This window comes from Carcharodon carcharias, chromosome 7, assembly GCF_017639515.1.
Source record: "Carcharodon carcharias isolate sCarCar2 chromosome 7, sCarCar2.pri, whole genome shotgun sequence".
NCBI lineage: Eukaryota > Metazoa > Chordata > Chondrichthyes > Lamniformes > Lamnidae > Carcharodon > Carcharodon carcharias.
Genome location: NC_054473.1, coordinates 83815710 through 83841523, shown reverse-complemented (window position 1 = coordinate 83841523; position 25814 = coordinate 83815710). Strand labels below are relative to the sequence as shown.

Here is a 25814-nt window from a genome sequence, read left to right as displayed (position 1 = left end):
TAATTGCAGGGGTATGTATATTACTGGGATTAGTGTTAATCACAGGGACTTTATGTTACTGGGATTAATGTTAATCCCAAGATCAATGTATAATACTGGGATTATTGTTAATCACAAGTGCTGTGTATTACTGGCATTAGTGTTACTCATAGGGACTATGTATATTACTGGGATTAATGTAGTCACAGGGACTGTGTCTTACTGGGTTTAGGTTTAATGGCAGGAACTGTGTATATTGATTAATTTTAATGACAGGGACTGTGTAGATTATTGGGATTAATGTTAGTCAGAGGGACTGTATATTTTACTGGGATTTGTGTTAATCAGAGGGACCATGTAAATTACTGAGATTAGTGCTAATCTCAGGGACTGTGTGTATTACTGGGGTTACTGTTAATCACAGTGATCATGTGTATTACTGCAATTCGTTTTAATCATAGGGACTATGTATAATACTGGGATCAGTGTTAATCACAGGAACTATATATATTGCTGAGATTAGTGTTAATCACAGCGATTGTGTTTATTACTGGGATTGGTGTTAATCAAAGAGACTGTGCATGTTATTGGGATTAATGTTATCTTCATGGAAAATGTCTGTTATTGCGATTAATGATTTTCTCAGGGTTGTAGCATTCCTGGGGATTGTGTGTACTTCAAGGTTTGTACATATTATTGTTACCTCATTGGATGCTTTATACTACAGGGATTAGTTGTAATTTCAGGGTTTATGTTTATTTGTGGGATTTGTGTCAATTTCAACATTGCTGAGTATATTATTCTGTTTGTGCCATGTATTGAAGCCAATTTATTGACATTTTTCTTCAAATCTTTTCCCATAGAGTCAGTGCTGAGAGCCACCCTGGTGCTGGCCTTCTGAAAAACTATTGTCGAAACCCTGATGGTGACAGTCACGGGCCCTGGTGTTACACCACTGATCCCAAAGTGCAGTGGGATTATTGTGCCATCCGTACCTGCAGTAAGAGAGCAACTGTTCTTCTTCACAGGCTGAATGGGGATTAGGAATTCAAACATCTCTTCACAATACAAGTAGGACAGCAGTGATCAGTGTGCAAATGGAAACTACTTGAGAGCTGGCATCTCAGAGTACAGGCAAATATATTGTTGTATAAAGGATATAGTTTTTCACAATATAGACACAGAGGTAGTGTCAAATGTTAAAGAGACAGTGTCCCATGTTGCAGGCACAGAGACAGTGTCACACATTACAGAGATAGTGTCACAAATTACAGAGATAGTGTCACACAATACAGAGACAGTGTCACACAATACAGAGACAGTGTCACACAATACAGAGACAGTGTCACACATTACAGAGATAGTGTCACAAATTACAGAGACAGTGTCACACAATACAGAAATAGTGTCACAAATTACAGAGACAGTGTCACACAATACAGAGACAGTGTCACACATTACAGAGATAGTGTCACAAATTACAGAGACAGTGTCACACAATACAGAGATAGTGTCACAAATTACAGAGACAGTGTCACACAATACAGAGACAGTGTCACACATTACAGAGATAGTGTCACAAATTACAGAGATAGTGTCACACAATACAGAGACAGTGTCACACATTACAGAGATAGTGTCACACAATACAGAGACAGTGTCACACAATACAGAGACAGTGTCACACATTACAGAGATAGTGTCACAAATTACAGAGACAGTGTCACACAATACAGAGATAGTGTCACAAATTACAGAGACAGTGTCACACAATACAGAGACAGTGTCACACATTACAGAGATAGTGTCACAAATTACAGAGATAGTGTCACACAATACAGAGATAGTGTCACAAATTACAGAGACAGTGTCACACAATACAGAGACAGTGTCACACATTACAGAGATAGTGTCACAAATTACAGAGATAGTGTCACACAATACAGAGACAGTGTCACACATTACAGAGATAGTGTCACAAATTACAGAGACAGTGTCACACAATACAGAGATAGTGTCACAAATTACAGAGACAGTGTCACACAATACAGAGACAGTGTCACACAATACAGAGACAGTGTCACACATTACAGAGATAGTGTCACAAATTACAGAGATGGTGTCACACATTACAGAGACAGTGTCACACATTACAGAGATAGTGTCACAAATTACAGAGATAGTGTCACACAATACAGAGACAGTGTCACACAATACAGAGATAGTGTCACACAATACAGAGATAGTGTCACATGTTACAGAGACAGTGTCACACAATACAGAGACAGTGTCACACAATACAGAGACAGTATCACAAAATACAGAGACAGTGTCACTCAATACAGAGGTAACATCACCGTTACGGAAATAGGATGGAATCATCCGCTCCCGTTGCCATCGGGCATCATGTTGGGCAGGGGAACAATATGACGAGAAGGCCAAAAATCAATTTTATGCTGTTGTGAAACAAGTTTGCAATCGCCTGCCCCACCCGTCAATGGCAGGCCGCGTTTCCCCCTGACACATATTGGGAACATCAATTCAATACTTTAATATCTCATTGTAAGCCCTGCCCACCGGAATCACTCCCCCATGATGGATCATCTGAGCAATCACGCTGACATGTTTCACAACTGAGCATAAGCGATGTGCACTTGGTGGGCTGTATTTTGCTTGCGACTTCGAGGTTTGTTTGCCTACTCTGCTTTGGGCAGCACTTGCGGTCATCAGCGCCAGGTTTCACAGGCAATACCACATCACTTTGAGGGGGACTCACAGGCAGGTCCCTACCTATCAGACCAACCATAAGGCAGGAGTGACTTTTCAATGGCTGCAGGGCAAGGGCTTGCTTGGGGAAGGGGGAGAAGTGACCTCAGGCAAGGGAAGATGCTGCAGGGTGAGGGCTGTATTGGGGAAGGTGGGTATCCCAGGATGTGTGTGGGGGCACATATTGATCTGTGCGAGTGGCCTCAAAAGGTGAGGGCTGAGGAGCCAGTCTTCAGAGGAGATGAAGCCAGATGGAGGTGTGAGGGTGTGAGTGAGAATGGGTGGTGATACCCCTTGAGCTGGCAGTGAATGAGATGCCAGTGAATGTGTGATGGGCTCAAGCGTGTGAGTTTAGAGTGATGAGGTGGTTGCCTTACCCTGGCTGCACAGATGTGATCATTCATCCTCTTTCTGCACTGGATCTCTTCTGTGTAGCATTGGCACTGATCACCTCTGCCACTGCCTGCCAAGCTGCAGTGGTGAGATTGCTGGACCTCCTGTGGCCAGAGTGGGGGTAGAGGACATCACGAGGGGCTCCAAAAGGCATTCCTGCGACAGGTCATTGAACTCTGTTTGCTTTTCAGGGCCATGGCTTCACTGGAGCAGGCCTGGGCTGAAGCACTGATAACTGTGTGCACAGCTGCTGTTTAGATATGGCACCTAGAGTGAGGAAACAGTGAGATATCAGTGTGGCAGGTGATTCAGAAGCTGCCCGCCAGTGAGACATGTTTCCTGTGGCTGCATCATTAAGGAGGCAGGAAGCGGATAGTGCAGCATGAAAATCCGCCATTGCGATTGGAAGGTAAAATGTCTTTTCTCATGCCTTCTACCACACTTAGTGCAATTCTGGGACAATTCCATCTATAGTGTCATACATTTCAGAGATAGTGTCACTTTTAACAGAGATGGGGGTCACATATTACTGAGACAGCATCATACATTACAGAGATAGTATGCCACATTACTGAGATAGTATCCCACGTTACTGAGATAGTATGCCACATTACTGAGACAGCATCATACATTACAGAGATAGTATGCCACATTACTGAGATAGTATCCCACATTACTGAGATAGTATGCCACATTACAGAGATAGTATGCTTCCTTACTGAGACAGCATCATACATTCCAGAAATAGTATCCCACATTACTGAGATAGTATGCCACATTACTGAGACAGCATCATACATTCCAGAGATAGTACGCCACATTACTGAGATAGCATCATACATTACAGAGATAGTATCCCACGTTACAGAGATAGTATCCCACATTACAGAGATAGTATCCCACATTACAGAGATAGTATGCCACATTACTGAGATAGTATGCCACGTTACTGAGACAGCATCATACATTACAGAGATAGTATCCCATATTACAGCGATAGTATCCCACATTACAGAGATAACATCATACGTTACAGAGATAGTATCCCACATTACTGAGATAGTATCCCACATTACTGAGATAGTATCCCACATTACTGAGATAGTATGCCACATTACTGAGACAGCATCAAACATTACAGAGATAGTATCCCACATTATTGAGATAGTATCCCACGTTACTGAGATCGTATGCCACATTACTGAAATAGTATGCCACATTACTGAGACAGCATCATACATTACCGAGATAGTATCCCACATTACTGAGATAGTATCCCACATTATTGAGATAGTATCCCACGTTACTGAGATCGTATCTCACATTACTGAGATCGTATGCCACATTACTGAGATAGTATGCCACATTACTGAGACAGCATCATACATTACTGAGATAGTATCCCACATTACTGAGATAGAATGCCTCATTACTGAAACAGCATCATACATTACAGAGATAGTATCCCACATTATTGAGATAGTATCCCACGTTACTGAGATCGTATCCCACATTACTGAGATCGTATGCCACATTACTGAGATAGTATGCCACATTACTGAGACAGCATCATACATTACCGAGATACTATCTCAGTAATGTGGGATACTATCTCGGTAATGTATGATGCTGTCTCAGTAATGTGGCATACTATCTCAGTAATGTGGCATACGATCTCAGTAATGTGGGATACGATCTCAGTAACGTGGGATACTATCTCAATAATGTGGGATACTATCTCTGTAATGTATGATGCTGTTTCAGTAATGAGGCATACTATCTCAGTAATGTGGGATACTATCTCGGTAATGTATGATGCTGTCTCAGTAATGTGGCATACTATCTCAGTAATGTGGCATACGATCTCAGTAATGTGGGATACTATGCCTCATTACTGAAACAGCATCATACATTACAGAGATAGTATCCCACATTACTGAGACAGCATCATACATTACAGAGATAGTATGCCACATTACTGAGACAGTGGCACATATTACAGAGATCGCTCACCTTCGGGAAGAGCAGTCGCAGAGGCAGGCCTGTCAGCTGTTCGGAACCGGCCCGCACTGAGTTCGAAAGGAGAGTGAAAAAAAACAAATTGTGATTTCACAGGAAAGACACACTTTGATTGGTTGGCGAAGGAGCTAGCTGTTTGGTGAGTATCTGGTGAGTATCTAGCAAGTGTTTATGGGTTATTCTATTCCTAAGGTTTAAAATAAAGTGGGAACTGTACTTTTTGTAAGGTTTATTAAGTAGGGCCAAGTAATATAAAGTTAATAGAAGTAAACTAAAGTAAAATAAAGGAAACATAAAAAAAGTAAATTGAAGGCATGGCAGGATAGCTCGGTCATGTGGAATGCACACCCTGTAATATGTGGGAAGTTGTGGATGCTCCCAATGTCCTAGACAACCACATGTTCAGGAAGTGTCACCAGCTGCAGAACCTTGAGCTCTAGGTTTCAGAGCTTGAGCAGTGGCTGGAGTCAAATTGGCGCATCCGTGAGTCTGACAGCTATGTGGATAGCGCATTCAGAGAGGTGGTCACACCACAGCTTAAGAGCCTGGAGGTAGAAAGAGAATGGGTGACCACCAAGTAGTCCAAGAAAATTAGGCAGGTAGTGCAGGCGTCCCCTGAGGTCCTGCTCACCAATCAGTTTTCCATTTAGAATACCGGTGAGGATGCTGGTTCCTCGGAGGAGTGCAGTCAGGGCCAAGTGTGCAGCACTATGAGAGGCTCAGCTATGCTGGAGGGGAGGAGGAAGAAAGGAAGAGCTATAGTGACTAGGGATTCATTAGTTAGGGGAACAAACAGGTGTTTCTGTGGCTGTAGACGTGATACCAGGATGGTATGTTGCCTCCCTGGTACCAGGGTCAAAGATGTCACAAAGCAGCTGCAGGACATTCTTCTAGCGGAGGGCGATCAGCCAGAGGTCATGGCTTATGTTGGTACCAATGACTTATGTAGGGAAGGGGATGAGGTCCTGAAAGCAAACTTTAGGGAGCTAGGAGGGAGATTGAAAAGCAGGAACTCTAAAGTAGCAATCTCAGAATTACTCCCAGTCCCAAGTGCAAGTGAGTATAAAAATAGGAAAATTGAAAGATTAAACCAGCTGGAAAACTGGTGTAGGAGGGAGGACATCAGATTTCTGAGGCATTGGGACCAGTTCTGGGGTAGGTGGGACCTATATAAGCCAGACGGCCTACACCTGAACAGGACTGGGGCAAATATCCTCGCAGGGAGATTGACTAGTGCTGTTGTGGGTGAGTGGGGGTGGGGGGGTTCAAGCTAGATTGGCAGGGGTTTGGAACCTGAGGGCAAATTCAGAGCAGGGAACAGGTGATGGGGAATTAGTGAGTGACTGTGAAAGACAGCAACAGCACAGGTTAGAAAGTGTACAGCATAGGAATGTGGCAGTGTTAAAAGGTATATATGTAAATGCAAGGAGCACAATAAACAAAGCTGATCAGCTGAGGCCACAGATAGACACATGGCAGTATGACATGATTGTTATAATGGAAACTTGGCTTAAAGAAGGGCAAAAATGGCAGCTCATCATCCCTGGATATAGAGTTTTCAGGCAGGATAGGGAGGGGGATAAAAAAGGTGGGGGTGTAGCATTATTGGTTAAAGAATCAATTGCAGCCATGAGGAAGGATGATATACTAAATGAAACATCAAATGAGGCCATATGGGTTGAGCTCAGGAATAAAAAAGGCAGCCACACTGCTAGGAGTGTACTATAAACCCCCAAAGCGTAGAAGGGAGTTAGAAGAGCATAGATGTAGACAGATTTCTGAGCGCAAAAACAATAGGGCAGTAATTGTTGGGGATATCAACTTAATACTGTAGAAAGCCTAGAGGAATGTAGAAAGTACAGGGGTGAAGTAAAAATGGAAATTTGGAAAGCAAAGAGAGGATACGAAAAGATATTAGCAGGTAAAATCAAAGAAAACCCAAAGATGTTTTACCAGTACATTAAGATCAAGAGAGTAACTAAGGAAAGGGTAGGGCCTATTAGGGGTATGAACAGTATGAAGGGCACAGAGGGAACTGCATTCAAGAGAACTTTCTCAGCCAGCACGTATCAAGCCCAAAGAGAGGGGGCACAATTCTAGATTCAGTCTTAGGAAATGAAGCTGGGCAAGTGGGTGAAGTAGCCGTGGGTGACCATTTTGGAGGTAGTGACCATAATATAGTTAGATTTAGCATCATTATGGAAAAGGACAAAGGAGTGAAAGTTCTAAATTGGCGGAGGATAAATTTTACGAAGCTGAAAGGTGAGCTGACGAGAGTGGGCTGGATACAGCTACTACAATGGAAGCAGTGTCAAATCAGAGGGATGCATTCCAAAGTGAGATTCTACAGGCACAGTGTAGACATGTCTCCACAAAGAAAAAGAGTGGTGCTTCCAAATCTAGAGTCCCCTGTTTATCCAGAGCATACAGGCCATGATAAAGCAGAGAAAAAAAGCTTACGACAGTCATAAAAGACTTAATACTGTAGAAAGCCTAGAGGAATGTACAAAGTACAGGAGTGAAGTAAAAATGGAAATTTGGAAAGCAAAGAGAGGATATGAAAAGATATTGGCAGGTAAAATAAAAGAAAACCCAAAGATGTTTTACCAGTACATTAAGATCAAGAGAGTAACTAAGGAAAGGGTAGGGCCTATTAGAGATGTACATGGTAACTTGTGCATTGATGCTGAAGATGTGGGCAGGGTTCTTAATGAGTACTTTATCCCGGTCTTCACTATGGAGAGGGATGATAGAGATATCCTAGTTAATGAGGAGGAGTGTGAAACATTAGATACAATAAGCATAGTGAGAGGGGATGTACTGGAGGGACTGACATCCTTGGAGGTGGATAAATCACGAGGGCCAGATTAATTGTATCCCAGGCTGTTAAAGGAAGCCAGGGAAGAAATAGCAGATGCTCTGAGGATCATTTTTCAATCCTCACGAGATACAGGCAAGGTACTAGAGGATTAGAGGTTTGTGACCATTGTACCATGATTTAAAAAGGGTGCGAGGGATAGGCCAGAAAAATTCAGGCCGGTCAGTCTGACTTCAGTGGTGGGCAAATTATTGGAATCAATTTTGAGAGACAGCATAAACTTAGAAAGGTATGGATTGATCAGGGATAGTTAACATGGTTTTGTTAGGGGAAGATCGTGCCTTCCTAACTTAATAGAATTTTTTGAGGAATTAACAAGGAGGATGGATGAGGGTACTGCAGTGGATGTTGTCTACATGGATTTCAGTAAGGCATTTGACAAGGTCCCACAGGGGAGATTGGTCAGAAAAGTGAGATCTAAAGGGGTACAGGGGAAGGCGGCAGGTTGGATCCAAAATTGGCTCAGTGACAGGAAACAAAGGGTACTGGTCGACGGATATTTTTGCAAATGGAAAACAGTTTCCAGTGGTATTCCACAGGGCTCAGTGTTGGGGTCCTTGCTGTTTGTTGTACATATTAATGATTTGATGAAATGTAGGAGGTATGATCAGGAAATTTGCAGATGGCACAAAAATTGGCTGTGTAGTTGTTAGTGAAGAGGATAGCTGTGGACTCAGAATGATATCAATGATTTAGTTGAGTGGCAAAAAAGTGGCAAATGGAATTCAACCCAGAAAAGTGTGAGGTAATGCATTTGGGGAGGGCAAACAAAGCAAGGGAATACTCAATAAATGGGGGGGATACAGAGGAAGTGAAAGATCTTGGATTGCATGTCCACAGGTCCCTGAAGGTGGCAGGACATGTGGATAAGGTAGTAAAGAAAGCATATGGAATGCTTTCCTTTTTTAAGTGAGGTATTGAATACAAAAGCAGAGGTGTAATGATGGAACTGTATAAAATGCTGATTAGGCCATAGCTAGAATTTTGTCTACAGTTCTGGTCACCACATTACAGGAATTGCTCTGGAGAGAGTACAGAAGAAATGTACAAGAATGTTGCCAGGGCTTGAAAATTGCAGCTATAAGGAAAGAGGATAGACTAGGGTTGTTTTCCTTAGAACAGAGGAGGCTGAGGGGTGACCTGATTGAGGTGTACAAAATTATGAGGAGCCTAGATAGGGTAGACAAGAAAGACTTGTTACCAGGAGGCATAGATTTAAAGTGATTGGTGGAAGGATTAGAGGGGACATGGGGAAAAACTTATTCACCCAGAGTGTGGTGGGCATCTGGAATTCACTGTCTAAATCGGTAGTTGAGGCTGAAACACTCAACTCACTTAATAGGTACTTGGATCTGCATTTAAGCACTGTAACCTGCAAGTTGACAGACTAGGTGCTGGAAAGTGGGATTATAATGAGCAGCTAGTTTCTTTTTCATATTTGTCTGTCCGGCACAGACATGGTGGGCTGAATGGCCTCATTTGGCGCTTTAACTTTTCCACTTTCTAAATAGAGTCGTTCATTACAGAGATAGGGGGAGGCTGTGGTGTAGTAATGCAGAGACCCAGGGTAATGCTCCAGGGACCCAGGTCTGAATCCTGCCATGGCAGATGGTGGAATTTGAATTCAAAATTAAAAGTCTAATGATGACCATGAATTGTTGTAAAAACCCTCCCTAGGAAAGGAAATCTGTCATCCTTAACCAATCTGGCCAACATGTGACTCCAGACCCACAGCAATGTGGTTGACTCTGAAATGGCCTAGCAAGCCCCTCAGTTGTATCAAACTGCTACAAAGTCAGAAAAAAGAAAAGAAACCAGACGGACCACTCGGCATCGACCTAGGCAATCGCAGCCCTTTTGAACCTGCAAAGTCCTCCTTACTAACATCTGGGGGCTAATGCCAAAATTGGGAGAGCTGTCTCACAGACTAGTCAAGCAACAGCCTGACATAGTCATCCTCACGGAATCATACCTTACAGATAATGTCACAGACTTCACTATCACCATCCCCGGGTATGTCCTGTCCCACTGACAGGACAGGCCCAGCAGAGGTGGCAGCACAGTGGTATACAGTCAGGAGGGAGGTGCCCTGGGAGTCCTTAACATTGACTCCGGACCCCATGAAGTCTCATGGCATCAGGTCAAACATGGGCAAGAAAACCTCCTGCTGATTACCAGGTACCGCCCTCCCTCAGCTGATGAACCAGTACTCCTCCATGTTGAACGCCACTTGGAGGAAGCACTGAGGGTGGCAAGGGCACAGAATGTACTCTGGATGGGGGACTTCAACGTCTATCACTAAGAGTGGCTCAGTAGCACCACTACTGACCGAGCTGGCCGAGTTCCAAAGGACCTAGCTGCTAGACTGGGTCTGCGGCAGGTGGTGAGGGAACCAACAATTGTGAAAAACATACTTGACCTCATCCTCACCAACCTGCCTGCTGCAGATGCATCTGTCCATGACAGTATCGGTAGGAGTGGCCACTGCACAGTCATTGTGGAGATGAAGTCCCACCTTCACATTGAGGATACCCTCCATCGTGTTGTGTTGTTTTGTGACCACCGTGCTAAATGGGATAGATTTCAAACAGACCTAGCAACTCAAGACTGGGACGCTGTGGGCCATCAGCAGCAGCAGAATTGTACTCAAAACATAATCTGTAACCTCATGGCCCGGCATATCCCCCACTCTACCATTACCATCAAGCCAGGGGATCAACCATGGTTCAATGAAGAGTGCAGGAAGACATGCCAGGAGCAGCACCAGGCATATCAAAAAATGAGGTGTCAACCTGGTAAAGCTAAAACACAGGACTATCTGTGTGCCAAACATCATAAACAGCAAGTGATAGAGCTAAATGATCCCACAGCCATTGAAATTCTACAGTCCTGCCACATCCAGTCGTGAATGGTGGTGGACAATTAAATAACACACTGGAGGAGGAGGCTCCACAAATATCCCCATCAATGATGGAGGAGCCAAGCACATCAATGCAAAAGATAAGGCTGAAGCATTTGCAACAACCTTCAGCCAGGAGTGCCGAGCGGATGATCCATCTCAGCCTCCTTCGGAGGTCCCCAGCATCACAGATGCCAGTCTTCAGCCAATTCGATTCACTCCATGTAAGCGGCTGAAGGCACTGGATACTGCAAAGGCTATGGGCCCTGACAATATTATGGCAATAGTACTGAAGACTTGTGCTCCAGAACTTGCTGTGCCCCTAGCCAAGCTGTTACAGTACAGCTACAACACTGGCATCTATCTGACTATCTGGAAAATTGCCCAGGTATGTCCTGTACACAAAAAGCAGGACAAATCCAACCTGGCCAATTACCATCCTATCATCCTACTCTCGATCATCAGTAAAGTGATGGAAGGGGTCATTACCAGTGCTATCAAGCGGCACTTGCTTAACAATAACCTAGTCACTGATGCCCAGTTTGGGTTACGCCAGGGCCACTCAGCTCCTGGCCTCATTACATCCTTGGTTCAAACATGGACAAAAGAGCTGAACTCCACAGGTGAGGTGAGAGTGACTGCCCTTCACATCAAGGCTGCATTTGACCAAGGGTGGCATCAAGGAGCCCTAGCAAAACTGGAGTCAATGGGAATCAGGAGGAAAACTCCCTGATGGTTGGAGTCATACCTAGCACAAAGGAAGATGGTTGAGGTTGTTGGAGGTCAGTCATCTCAGCTCCAGGACATCACTGCAGAGTTCCTCAGGGTAGTGTCCTTGGCCCAACAATCTTCAGCTGCTTCATCATTGACCTTCTTTCCATCATAAGGTCGGAAGTGGGGATGTTCACTGATGATTACACAATGTTCAGCAGCATTCGCGACTTCTCAGATACTGAAGCAGTCCATGTCCAAATGCTGCAAGACCTGGATAATATCCAGGCTTGGGCTGACAAGTGGCAAATAATATTCACGCCACACAAGTGTCAGGCAATGACCATCTCCAACAAGAGAGAATCCAACCATCGCCCCTTGATGTTCAATGGCATTACCATCACTGAATCCCCCACTATCAACATCCTGGCGTGGGGGGGGTGCTACAATTGACCATTGAACTGGACTGGACTAGTAATTTAAATACTGTGGCAACAAGGGCAGGCCAGAGGTGAGAAATTGTGCGACGAATAACTCGCCTCTTGACTCTGCAAAGCCTGTCCACTATCTACAAGGCACAAGTCAGGAGTGTGATAAAATACTCCCCATTTTGCCTGGATGAGTGCAGTTCCTACAGCACCGAAGAAGCAGGACACCATCTAGGACAAAGCAGCCGCTTGATTGGCACCACATCCACAAACATTCAGTCCCTCCACCACCGACGCACAGTAGCAGCAGCGTATACCATCTACAAGATGCACTGCAGGAATTCACCAAGGCTCCATTGACAGCACCTTCCAAACCCATGACCACTTCCACCTAGAAGGACAAGGGCAGAAGATAGATGGGAACACCACCACCTGGAAGTTCCCATTCAAGTCACTCACCGTCCTGACTTGGAAATATATCGCTGTTCCTTCACTGTCACCGGGTCAAAATCCTGGAACTCCCTTCCTAACAGCACTGTAGGAGTACCTGCACCACATGGACTGCAGCAGTTCAAGAAGGCAGCTCACCACCACCTTCTCAAGGGCAACTAGGGATGGACAATAAATGCTGGCCCAGCCAGCGAAGCCCACATCCCGTGAATGAATAAAAAAAAGTCAGGCCTTGTGTAACAGAATTCTGAACATGTGCAACATCTGCCTGAATATGCGTAACAACCGCCTGAACTTGTGGAACAGCAGTCTGAGCTTGCATAACAGCAGCCTGATCAGGAATAACTGCAGTCTGAAATTGTGTATCAACAGTCTGAACTTGTGTAACAGCAGCCTGAGCTGTAACCATAGTCTGAATGTGTGCATAATTGTCTGGACATGTGTAACAGCAGCCTAAATGTTTGTAACTGCAGTCTGAAGATGTGTAACGGCACTCTGAACATGTGGAACAGCAGGCTGACCTTGTGTAACAGCAGTCAGAATGAGTGGAACAGGAAGCGGACCTCATTTATTAACAATCTGAAATTGTGCATCCACTGTCTGAGGTTGTGTAACAGCAGTGTGACCTTTTGTAGCAGAATTCTGAACTTGTGTAACAGCAGCCTAATCTTGTGCAACTGCCATCCGAGTTGGTGGAACAGGATTCTGAACTTATGTTGTAATAGTCTGAAAGTGCATGACAGCAGCCTGAACATATGTAACCGCAGTCTGAACTTGTGTAGCAGCAGTTTGAACTTGTGCACCTGCGGTCTGAGCTTGTGTAACAGCAACCTGAACATGTGTGACGGCTGTATGAATGTGTGAAACAGTTGCCTGAACATGTGGAACAGCTGTCTGAACTGGTGTTTCAACAGTCGGAACTTGTGTAAGAATAGTCCGAGCTTGTGTAACAGCAGGTTCAACTTGTGTAACAGGAGTTTGAGCTTGCAAAACAACAGTTTGAACTTGTTTAACAGCAATCTCAACAGGTGTTACAGCAGTCTGAGCATGTGTAACATCAGTCTGAAATTATGTATCACAAGTCTAAACTTGTGCAACAGCAGACTGAACTTGTGTAACAGCATTCTGAACAAGTGTAACAGGAGTCTGAACTCATGTAACAGCAGTCTGAAGTTGTGTAACAGCAGTCTGAACTTGTGTAATGCCAGTCTGATTCTGTGAATCACGAGTCTGAACTTGTGAAATAGCAGCCTGGACTTGTGTAACATCAGTCTAGACTTGTGTAACAGCGGGCTGAACTTGTGTAATGCCAGTCTGAACTTGTGTAACAGCAGTCTGAACTCAAGTAACAGCAGTCTGAACTCGTGTAACAGCAGTCTGAGCTCATGTAACAGCAGTCTGAACTTGTGTATCACAAGTGTGAACTTGTGAAACAGCAGACTGAACTTGTGTAACAGCAGTATGAACTTGGGCAATTGCCATCTGAGCTTGTGGAACAGCATTCTGAATTTGTGTTGCAACGGTCTGAAAGTGTGTAACAGCAGTCTGAACATGTGTAAGCAGCAGTCTGAATTTGTACAGCTGCAGTCCAAGTGTAACTGTCTGAACATATGCAGCAGTGTCTGAATGTGTGGAACAGCTGCCTGAACATGTGGACAGCAGTATGAACTGATGTTTCAACAGTTGGAACTTGTGTAACAAGACGCTGAGCATGCATAACAGCAGAATCACAGAATTGCAGACTCACAGAATCTCACAGTGCAGAAGAGGCCCTTCGGCCCATCGAGTCTGCACCGACACGTGAGAAACACCTGAGCTACCAACTTAATTCCATTTACCAGCACTTGGCCCATAGCCTTGAACGTTATGATGTGCCATGTGCTCATCCAGGTACTTTTTAAAGGATGTGTTGCAACCCGCCTCCACCACCCTCCCAGGCAGTGCATTCTAGTCTGTCACCACCCTCTGGGTAAAAAAGTTTTTCCTCACATCCCTCCTTAAACCTCCTGCCCCTCAACCTGAACATATGTCCCCTCATGACTGACCCCTCAATTAAGGGAAACAGCTGCTCCCTATCCACCCTGTCCATGCCCCTCATAATCTTGTGAACTTGTGTAACAGCAGTCTAATCTTGTGCAACTGCCAGTTGGAGGAACAGGATTCTGAACTTATGTCGTAATAGTGAGAAAGTGCATGACAGCAGCCTGAACATATGTAACAGCAGTCTGAACTTATGTAGCAGCAGTTTGAACTTGTGCACCTGTGGTCTGAGCTTGTGAAACAAAACCTGAACATGTGGGACAGCTGTATGAATGTGTGAAACTGTTGCCTGAACATGTGGAACAGCTGTCTGAACTGGTGTTTTCAACAATCGGAACTTGTGTAAGAATAGTCCGAGCTTGTGTAACAGCAGGTTCAACTTGTGTAACAGGAGTCTGAGCTTGCATAATCTTGTACACTTCGATCAAGTCGCCCCTCAGTCTTCTCTGCTCCATGGAAAACAACTCAAGTCTATCCAACCTCTCTTCATAACTTAAATGTTTCATCCCAGGCAACATCCTGGTGAATCTCCTCTGCACCCACTACAGTGCAATCACATCCTTCCTATAATGTGGTGACCAGAACTGCACACAGTACTCCAGCTGTGGCCTCACGAAGGTTCTATACAACTCCAACATGACCTCCCTACTTTTGTAATCTATGCCTCGATTGATAAAGGCAAGTGTTCCATATGCCTATTTTACCACCCCACTAACATGCCCCTCCACCTTCAGAGATCCATGGACACACACATCAAGGTCCCTTTGTTCCTCAGAACTTTTTAGTGTCATGCCGTTCATTGAATATTTCCTTGTCAAATTGCTCCTTCCAAAGTTTATCACCTCACACTTTTCAGGGATAAATTCCATCTGCTCCTTATCTGCCCATTTGACCATCACGTTTATTTCTGAACTTGTTTAACAGCTATCTCAATAGGGGTATCAGCTGCCTGAGCATGTGCAGCAGGAGTCTGAACATGTGTAACAGCAGTCTGACTATGTGTAACAGCAGTCTGAACTTGTACATCACAAGTCTGAACATGTGTAATAGCAGTCTGAACATGTGTAACAGCAGTCTGAGCCTATGTAACAGGAGTCTGAGTATCTGTAACAGCAGTCTGAACATGTCTATCACAAGTCTGAACATGTGTAACAGCAGTCTAAAATTGTATCTCACAAGACTGAACATGAGTAACAGCAGCCTGAACATGTGTAACAGCCATCTGAACATGTGTACCAGCAATATAAACATGTGTAACAGCAGTCTGAGCCTGTGTAACAGCAGTCTGAACATGTGTATCAGCAGTCTGAACATGTGTAACAGCAGTCTAAATTCTGAAACAGCAGTCTGAGCCTGTGTAACAGCACTCTGGACTTGTGTAACAGCAGTCTGAACTTGTATATCACAAGTCTGAAAATGAGTAACAGCAATTTGATCATGTGTAACAGCAGTCTGAACATGTGTAACCGCAGTCTGAGGCTGTGTAAAAGCAGTCAGAACATGTGTAACAGCAGTCTGAACATGTGTAACCGCAGTCTGAGGCTGTGTAAAAGCAGTCTGAACATGTGTAACAGCAGTCTGAGGCTGTGTAACAGCAGTCTGACGCTGTGTAACAGCAGTCTGAACATGTGTAACAGCAGTCTAAATTCTGAAACAGCCATCTGAGCCTGTGTAAAAGCACTCTGAACTTGTGTAACCGCAATCTGAGTCTGTGTAATCGCAGTCTGAGCTTGTATATGACAAGTCTGAACATGAGTAACAGCAGTCTGAACATGTGTAACCGCAGTCTGAACATGTGTAACCGCAGTCTGAGGCTGTGTAACAGCAGTCTGAGTTTGTATATCACAAGTCTGAACATGAGTAACAGCAATCTGAACATGTGTAACAGCAGTCTGAACATGTGTGACAGCAGTCTGAGCCTGTATAACAGCATTCTGAGTTTGTGTAACAGCAGGCTGAACATGTGTAATGCCAGTCTGAACTTTTATAGCAGCAGTCTGAACTCATGTAACAGCAGTCTGAACTCATGTAACAGCAGTCTGAACTCGTGTAACAGCATTCTGAACAAGTGTAACAGCATCCTGAACAAGTGTAACAAGAATCTGAACTTGTGTAACAGCAGTCTGAACTTGTGTATCAGCAGTCTGAACTTGTGTATCACAAGTGTGAACTTGTGAAACAGCAGACTGAACTTGAGTAACAGCAGACTGAACATGTGTAACAGCAATCTGAACTTGTGTAACAGCAGTGTGAGCTTGTGTAACAGCAGTCTGAACTTGTGTAATGCCAGTCTGAACCTGTGTATCATGTGTATGAACTTGTGAAACAGCAGTCTGGACTTGTGGAACAGGAGTCTGATCATGGGTAACAGCAGACGGAACTTGTGTAATGGCAGTCTGAACTTGTGTAGCAGCAGTATGAAATCATGTAACAGCAGTCTGAACTCATGTAACGGCAGTCTGAAATTTTGTAGCAGCAGTCTGAACTTGTGTAATAGCAGTCTGAACTCGTGTAACAGCAGGCTGAACTCATGTAACAGCAGTCTGAACTCGTGTAACAGCATTCTGAACAAGCGTAACAGCATCCTGAACAAGCGTAACAAGAATCTGAACTTGTGTAACAGCAGTCTGAACTTGTGTATCAGCAGTCTGAACTTGTGTATCACAAGTGTGAACTTGTGAAACAGCAGACTGAACTTGAGTAACAGCAGACTGAACATGTGTAACAGCAATCTGAACTTGGGTAACAGCAGTGTGAGCTTGTGTAACAGCAGTCTGAACTTGTGTAATGCCAGTCTGAACCTGTGTATCATGTGTATGAACTTGTGAAACAGCAGTCTGGACTTGTGGAACAGGAGTCTGATCATGGGTAACAGCAGACGGAACTTGTGTAATGGCAGTCTGAACTTGTGTAGCAGCAGTATGAAATCATGTAACAGCAGTCTGAACTCATGTAACGGCAGTCTGAAATTTTGTAGCAGCAGTCTGAACTTGTGTAATAGCAGTCTGAACTCGTGTAACAGCAGGCTGAACTCATGTAACAGCAGTCTGAACTCGTGTAACAGCATTCTGAACAAGCGTAACAGCATCCTGAACAAGTGTAACAAGAATCTGAACTTGTGTAACAGCAGTCTGAACTTGTGTATCAGCAGTCTGAACTTGTGTATCACAAGTGTGAACTTGTGAAACAGCAGACTGAACTTGAGTAACAGCAGACTGAACATGTGTAACAGCAATCTGAACTTGGGTAACAGCAGTGTGAGCTTGTGTAGCAGCAGTCTGAACTTGTGTAATGCCAGTCTGAACCTTTGTATCATGTGTCTGAACTTGTGAAACAGCAGTCTGGATTTGTGGAACAGGAGTCTGGACTTGTGTAACAGCAGACGGAACTTGTGTAATGCCAGTCTGAAATTGTGTAGCAGCAGTATGTACTCATGTAATAGCAGTCTGAACTCATGTAATGGCAGTCTAAACTTTTGTAGCAGCAGTCTGAACTCGTGTAACAGCAGTCTGAACTCGTGTAACAGCAGTCTGAACTCGTGTAACAGCTGTCTGAACTCGTGTAAAAGAAGTCTGATCTAGTGTAACAGCATTCTGAACAAGTGTGACAGCATCCTGAACAAGTGTAACAAGAATCTGAACTTCTTAATCAGCACTCTGAACTTGAGTATCAGCTGTCTGAACTTGTGTATCACAAGTGTGAACTTGTGAAACAGCAGACTGAACTTGGGCAAATGCCATCTGAGCTTGTGGAACAGCATTCTGAATTTGTGTTGCAACAGTCTGAAAGTGTGTCACAGCAGTCTGAAGATGTGTAAGCAGCAGTCTGAATTTGTGCAACTGCAGTCCAAGTGTAACAGTCTGAACAGATGCAGCAGCTGCCTGAACATGTGGACAGCAGTATGAAATGGTGTTTCAACAGTTGGAAATTGTGTAACAAGACACTGAGCATGCATAACAGCAGAATCACAGACTCACAGAATCTCACAGTGCAGAAGAGGCCCTTCGGCCCATCGAGTCTGCACCGACACGTGAGAAACACCTGAGCTACCAACTTAATTCCATTTACCAGCACTTGGCCCATAGCCTTGAACGTTATGATGTGCCATGTACTCATCCAGGTACTTTTTAAAGGATGTGTTGCAACCCGCCTCCACCACCCTCCCAGGCAGTGCATTCCACACTGTCACCACCCTCTGGGTAAAAAAGTTTTTCCTCACATCCCTCCTTAAACCTCCTGCCCCTCAACCTGAACATATGTCCCCTCATGACTGACCCCTCAACTAAGGGGAACAGCTGCTCCCTATCCACCCTATCCATGCCCCTTATAATCTTGTACACCTCGATCAGGTCGCCCCTCAGTCTTCTCTGCTCCAAGGAAAACAACTCAAGTCTATCCAACCTCTTTCATAACTTAAATGTTTCCTCCCAGGCAACATCCTGGTGAATCTCCTCTGCACCCCCTCCAGTGCAATCACATCCTTCCTATAATGTGGTGACCAGAACTGCACACAGTACTCCAGCTGTGGCCTCACCAAGGTTCTATACAACTCCAACATGACCTCCCTACTATTGTAATCTATGCCTCGATTGATAAAGGCAAGTGTCCCATATGCCTTTTTCACCACCCCACTAACATGCCCCTCTGCCTTCAGAGATCCATGGACACACACACCAAGGTCCCTTTGTTCCTCAGAACTTTTTAGTGTCATGCCATTCATTGAATATTTCCTTGTCAAATTGCTTCTTCCAAAGTTTATCTTTTCAGGGTTAAATTCCATCTGCTCCTTATCTGCCCATTTGACCATCACGTCTATTTCTGAACTTGTTTAACAGCTATCTCAACAGGGGTATCGTCTGTCTGAGCATGTGCAGCAGGAGTCTGAACATGTGTAACAGCAGTCTGAATATGTGTGACAGCAGTCTGAACATGTGTATCACAAGTCTGAACATGTGTAACAGCAGTCTGAGCCTGTGTAACAGCAGTCTGAGCCTGTGTAAATAGCAGTCTAAACTTGTGAAACAGCAGTCTGAGCCTGTGTAACAGCAGTCTGAACTTGTACATGACAAGTCTGAACATGTGTAACAACAGTCGGAACATGTGTAACAGCAGTCTGAGACTATGTAACAGCAGTCTGAGTTTGTGTAACAGAAGTCTGAACATGTCTATCACAAGTCTGAACATTTGTAACAGCAGTCTGAAATTGTATCTCACAAGTCTGGTCATGAGTAACAGCAGCCTGAACATGTGTAACAGCCATCTGAACATGTGTACCAGCAGACAGAGCATGTGTAACAGCAGTCTGAGCCGGTGTAACAGCAGTCTGAGCCTGTGTAACAGCAGTCTGAACATGTGTATCCACATTCTGAACATGTGTAACAGCAGTCTAAATTCTGAAACAGCAGTCTGAGCCTGTGTAACAGCACGCTGAGCTTGTGTAACAGCAGTCTGAGGCTGTGTAGCAGCAGTCTGAGCTTGTATATCACAAGTCTGTACATGAGTAACAGCAGTCTGAACATGTGTAACACCAGTCTGAACATATGTAACAGCTGTCTGAGGCTGTGTAACAGCAGTCTGAGCTTGTATATTACAAGTCTGAACATGAGTAACAGCAGTCTGAGGCTGTGTAACAGCAGTCTGACGCTGTGTAACAGCAGTCTGAACATGTGTAACAGCAGTCTAAATTCTGAAACAGCAGTCTGAGCCTGTGTAACAGCACTCTGAACTTGTGTAACCGCAATCTGAGTCTGTGTAATTGCAGTCTGAGCTTGTATATGACAAGTCTGAACATGAGTAACAGCAGTCTGAACATGTGTAACCGCAGTCTGAACATGTGTAACCGCAGTCTGATGCTGTGTAACAGCAGTCTGAGTTTGTATATCACAAGTCTGAACATGAGTAACAGCAATCTGAACATGTGTAACAGCAGTCTGAACATGTATGACAGCAGTCTGAGCCTGTATAACAGCATTCTGAGTTTGTGTAACAGCAGGCTGAACATGTGTAATGCCAGTCTGAACTTTTATAGCAGCAGTCTGAACTCATGTAACAGCAGTCTGAACTCATGTAACAGCAGTCTGAACTCGTGTAACAGCATTCTGAACAAGTGTAACAGCATCCTGAACAAGTGTAACAAGAATCTGAACTTGTGTAACAGCAGTCTGAACTTGTGTATCAGCAGTCTGAACTTGTGTATCACAAGTGTGAACTTGTGAAACAGCAGACTGAACTTGAGTAACAGCAGACTGAACATGTGTAACAGCAATCTGAACTTGTGTAACAGCAGTGTGAGCTTGTGTAACAGCAGTCTGAACTTGTGTAATGCCAGTCTGAACCTGTGTATCATGTGTCTGAACTTGTGAAACAGCAGTCTGGACTTGTGGAACAGGAGTCTGATCATGGGTAACAGCAGACGGAACTTGTGTAATGGCAGTCTGAACTTGTGTAGCAGCAGTATGAAATCATGTAACAGCAGTCTGAACTCATGTAACGGTAGTCTAAACTTTTGTAGCAGCAGTCTGAACTCATGTAACAGCAGTCTGAACTCGTGTAACAGCTGTCTGAACTCGTGTAAAAGAAGTCTGATCTAGTGTAACAGCATTCTGAACAAGTGTGACAGCATCCTGAACAAGTGTAACAAGAATCTGAACTTCTTAATCAGCACTCTGAACTTGTGTATCAGCAGTCTGAACTTGTGTATCACAAGTGTGAACTTGTGAAACAGCAGACTGAACTTGGGCAAATGCCATCTGATCTTGTGGAACAGCATTCTGAATTTGTGTTGCAACAGTCTGAAAGTGTGTCACAGCAGTCTGAAGATGTGTAAGCAGCAGTCTGAATTTGTGCAACTGCAGTCCAAGTGTAACAGTCTGAACATATGCAGCAGCTGTCTGAATGTGTGGAACAGCTGCCTGAACATGTGGACAGCAGTATGAAATGGTGTTTCAACAGTTGGAAATTGTGTAACAAGACACTGAGCATGCATAACAGCAGAAGCACAGAATCACAGACTCACAGAATCTCACAGTGCAGAAGAGGCCCTTCGGCCCATCGAGTCTGCACCGACACGTGAGAAACACCTGAGCTACCAACTTAATTCCATTTACCAGCACTTGGCCCATAGCCTTGAACGTTATGATGTGCCATGTGCTCATCCAGGTACTTTATAAAGGATGTGTTGCAACCCGCCTCCACCACTCTCCCAGGCAGTGCATTCCAGACTGTCACCACCCTCTGGGTAAAAAAGTTTTTCCTCACATCCTTCCTTAAACCTCCTGCCCCTCAACCTGAACATATGTCCCCTCATGACTGACCCCTCAACTAAGGGGAACAGCTGCTCCCTATCCACCCTATCCATGCCCCTTATAATCTTGTACACCTCGATCAGGTCGCCCCTCAGTCTTCTCTGCTCCAAGGAAAACAACTCAAGTCTATCCAACCTCTTTCATAACTTAAATGTTTCCTCCCAGGCAACATCCTGGTGAATCTCCTCTGCACCCCCTCCAGTGCAATCACATCCTTCCTATAATATGGTGACCAGAACTGCACACAGTACTCCAGCTGTGGCCTCACTAAGGTTCTATACAACTCCAACATGACCTCCCTACTATTGTAATCTATGCCTCGATTGATAAAGGCAAGTGTCCCATATGCCTTTTTCACCACCCTACTAACATGCCCCTCTGCCTTCAGAGATCCATGGACACACACACCAAGGTCCCTTTGTTCCTCAGAACTTTTTAGTGTCATGCCATTCATTGAATATTTCCTTGTCAAATTACTCCTTCCAAAGTTCATCTTTTCAGGGTTAAATTCCAAATGCTCCTTATCTGCCCATTTGACCATCACGTCTATTTCTGAACTTGTTAAACAGCTATCTCAACAGGGGTATCGTCTGCCTGAGCATGTGCAGCAGGAGTCTGAACATGTGTAACAGCAGTCTGAATATGTGTGACAGCAGTCTGAACATGTGTATCACAAGTCTGAACATGTGTAACAGCAGTCTGAGCCTGTGTAACAGCAGTCTGAGCCTGTGTAACAGCAGTCTGAGCCTGTGTAAATAGCAGTCTAAACTTGTGAAACAGCAGTCTGAGCCTGTGTAACAGCAGTCTGAACTTGTACATGACAAGTCTGAACATGTGTAACAACAGTCGGAACATGTGTAACAGCAGTCTGAGACTATGTAACAGCAGACTGAGTTTGTGTAACAGAAGTCTGACCATGTCTATCACAAGTCTGAACATTTGTAACAGCAGTCTGAAATTGTATCTCACAAGTCTGATCATGAGTAACAGCAGCCTGAAAATGTTTAACAGCCGTCTGAACATGTGTACCAGCAGACTGAGCATGTGTAACAGCAGTCTGAGCCGGTGTAACAGCAGTCTGAGCCTGTGTAACAGCAGTCAGAACATGTGTATCAGCATTCTGAACATGTGTAACAGCAGTCTGAACTTGTGTAATAGCAGTCTGAACATGTGTAACAGCAGTCTGAGGCTGTGTAACAGCAGTCTGAGCATGTGTAACAGCAGTCTGAACTTGTGTAACAGGAGTCTGAGGCGGTGTAACAGCAGTCTGAGCTTGTACATGACAAGTCTGAACATGTGTAACAACAGTCGGAACATGTGTAACAGCAGTCTGAGACTATGTAACAGCAGACTGAGTTTGTGTAACAGAAGTCTGACCATGTCTATCACAAGTCTGAACATTTGTAACAGCAGTCTGAAATTGTATCTCACAAGTCTGATCATGAGTAACAGCAGCCTGAAAATGTTTAACAGCCGTCTGAACATGTGTACCAGTAGACTGAGCATATGTAACAGCAGTCTGAGCCGGTGTAACAGTAGTCTGAGCCTGTTTAACAGCAGTCTGAACATGTGTATCAGCATTCTGAACATGTGTAACAGCAGTCTGAACTTGTGTAATAGCAGTCTGAACATGTGTAACAGCAGTCTGAGGCTGTGTAACAGCAGTCTGAGCATGTGTAACAGCAGTCTGAACTTGTGTAACAGGAGTCTGAGGCGGTGTAACAGCAGTCTGAGCTTGTATATCAGAAGTCTGAACATGATTAAAGGAATCTGAACATGTGTAACAGCAGTCTGAACTTGTGTATCACAAGTCTGAACATGTGTAACAGCAGTCTGAACTTGTGTAACAGCAGTCTGAACACGTGTATCAGCAATCTGAACAAAGCGTCAGAGCAGTCCGAGCCTGTGTGACAACAGTTGTGAAACAGCCTGGTTAACAGCATCCTGAGCGTATATATCACAAGTCTGAACATGTGTAACAGCAGTCTGAACATGTGTAACATGAGTCTGAGCCTGTGAAACAAAAGTCTGAACTTGTTTAACAGCAGTCTGAACCTGTGTAACAGCATTTGGAACTTGTGTATCACAAGTCTGAACATGTGTAACAGTAGTCGAGCCTATGTAATATCTCTCTGAACTTGTACATCACATTTTTGTATAGGTGTAACAGCAGTCTGAACATGTGTAACAGCAGTATGAGCCTGTGTAACAGCAGTCTGAGCCTGTGTAAAAGCAGTCTGAACATTTATATCAGCAGTCTGAACCTGTGTCACAACAATTGTGAAACAGCCTGGTTAACAGCAGTCTGAACAGATATATCACAAGTCTAAACATGTGTAAAAGCAGTCTGAACTTTTGTTTTACAAGTCTGAACATGTGTAACATGAGTCTGAGCCTGTGCAACAAGACTCTGAACTTGTTTAACAGCAGTCTGAGCTTGTGTAACAGCAGGCTGAGCCTGTGTAATAGCAGTCTGAACTTGTGTAACAACAGTCTGAGCCTGTGTAACAGCAGTCTGAACGTGTCTAACAGCAGTCTGAACATGTGTAAAAACAGTCTGAACATGGTCTAACAGCAGTCTGTGCCTGTGTGACAACAATTGTGAAACTGCCAGGGTAACAGCAGTCTGAACTTGTACATCACCAGTCTGAATATCTGTAACAGCATTCTGAACATGTGTAACCGCAGTCTGAAACTTTGTAACAGCAGTATGAGCCTCTGTAAAAGCAGTCTGAACTTGTGATGCAGCAGTAAGAGCCTGTGTAACACCAGTCTGCGCCTGTGTAACAGCAGTCTGAACATGTGCAACAGCAGTCTGAACATGTGCAACAGCAGTCTGAGACTGTGTAACAGCAGTCTGAACTGGTGTAACAGCAGTCTGAGACTGTGTAACAGCAGTCTGAACTGGGGTAACAGCAGTCTGAGACTGCGTAACAGCAGTCTGAACTTGTGTATCACATGTCTGAACATGCGTAACCGCAGTCTGAACATGTGTAACAGCAGTCTAAATTCTGAAACAGCAGTCTGAGCCTGTGTAACAGCACTCTGAACTTGTGTAACAGCATTCTGAACTTGTGTATCACAAGTCTGAACATGTGTAACAGATGTCTGGACTTGTGTAACAGCAGTCTGAACATGTGTTAATGCAGTCTGAACCTGTGAAACATCAGTCTGTGCCTGTGTAACAACAGTCTGAACTTGTGTAACAGCAGTCTGAGCCTGTGTAACAGCCATCTGAACTTGTATATCACAAGTCTGAACATGCGTAACAGCAGTCTGAACATGTGTAATAGCAGTCCGAACTGGTGAAACAGCAGTCTGAAAATGGCCTAACAGCATTCTGTGCCTGTGTGACAACAATTGTGAAACTGCCTGGGTAACAGCAGTCTGAACATGTACATCACCAGTCTGAATATCTGTAACAGCATTCTGAGCATGTGTAACAACAGTCTGAACCTGTGTAACAGCAGTATAAGCCTGTGTAAAAGCAGTCTGGACTTGTAATGCAGCAGTCTGAGCCTGTTTAACAGCAGTCTGTGCCTGTGTAACAGCCGTCTGAACATGTGTAACAGCAGTCTGAGCCTGTGCAACAGCAGTCTGAACTTGTGTAACAGCAGTCTGAGCCTGTGTACCAGACATCTGAACTTGTATATCACAAGTCTGAACATGAGTAACATCAGTCTGAACGTGGTGTAACAGCAGTCTGAGCTTGTGTAACAGCAGTCTGAACATGTGTAACAGCAGTCTGAACATGGCTAACAGCAGTCTGAACATGTGTAAAAGCAGTCTGAACCTGTGTGACAGCAGTCTGAGCCTGTGTAACAAGAATCTGAACTTGTTTAACAGCAGTCTGAGCTTGTGTAACAGCAAGCTGAGCCTGTGTAGCAGCAGTCTGAACTTGTGTAATAGCAGTGTGAGCCTGTGTAACAGCAGTCTGAACTTTTGTA

The 25814-nt window shown here is 44.3% G+C and overlaps 1 protein-coding gene across 1 annotated transcript in view; it reads left to right on the top strand.

The window, feature by feature from the left end:
* mst1 (macrophage stimulating 1) overlaps nucleotides 1-25814 on the top strand; it is a 227641-nt gene that overhangs the window by 43298 nt on the left and 158529 nt on the right. Inside the window, exon 11 of the mRNA XM_041191641.1 lies at nucleotides 843-979. Within this exon, the coding sequence (XP_041047575.1) occupies nucleotides 843-979 (137 nt within the window). The remainder of the gene's footprint in view (nucleotides 1-842; nucleotides 980-25814) is intronic.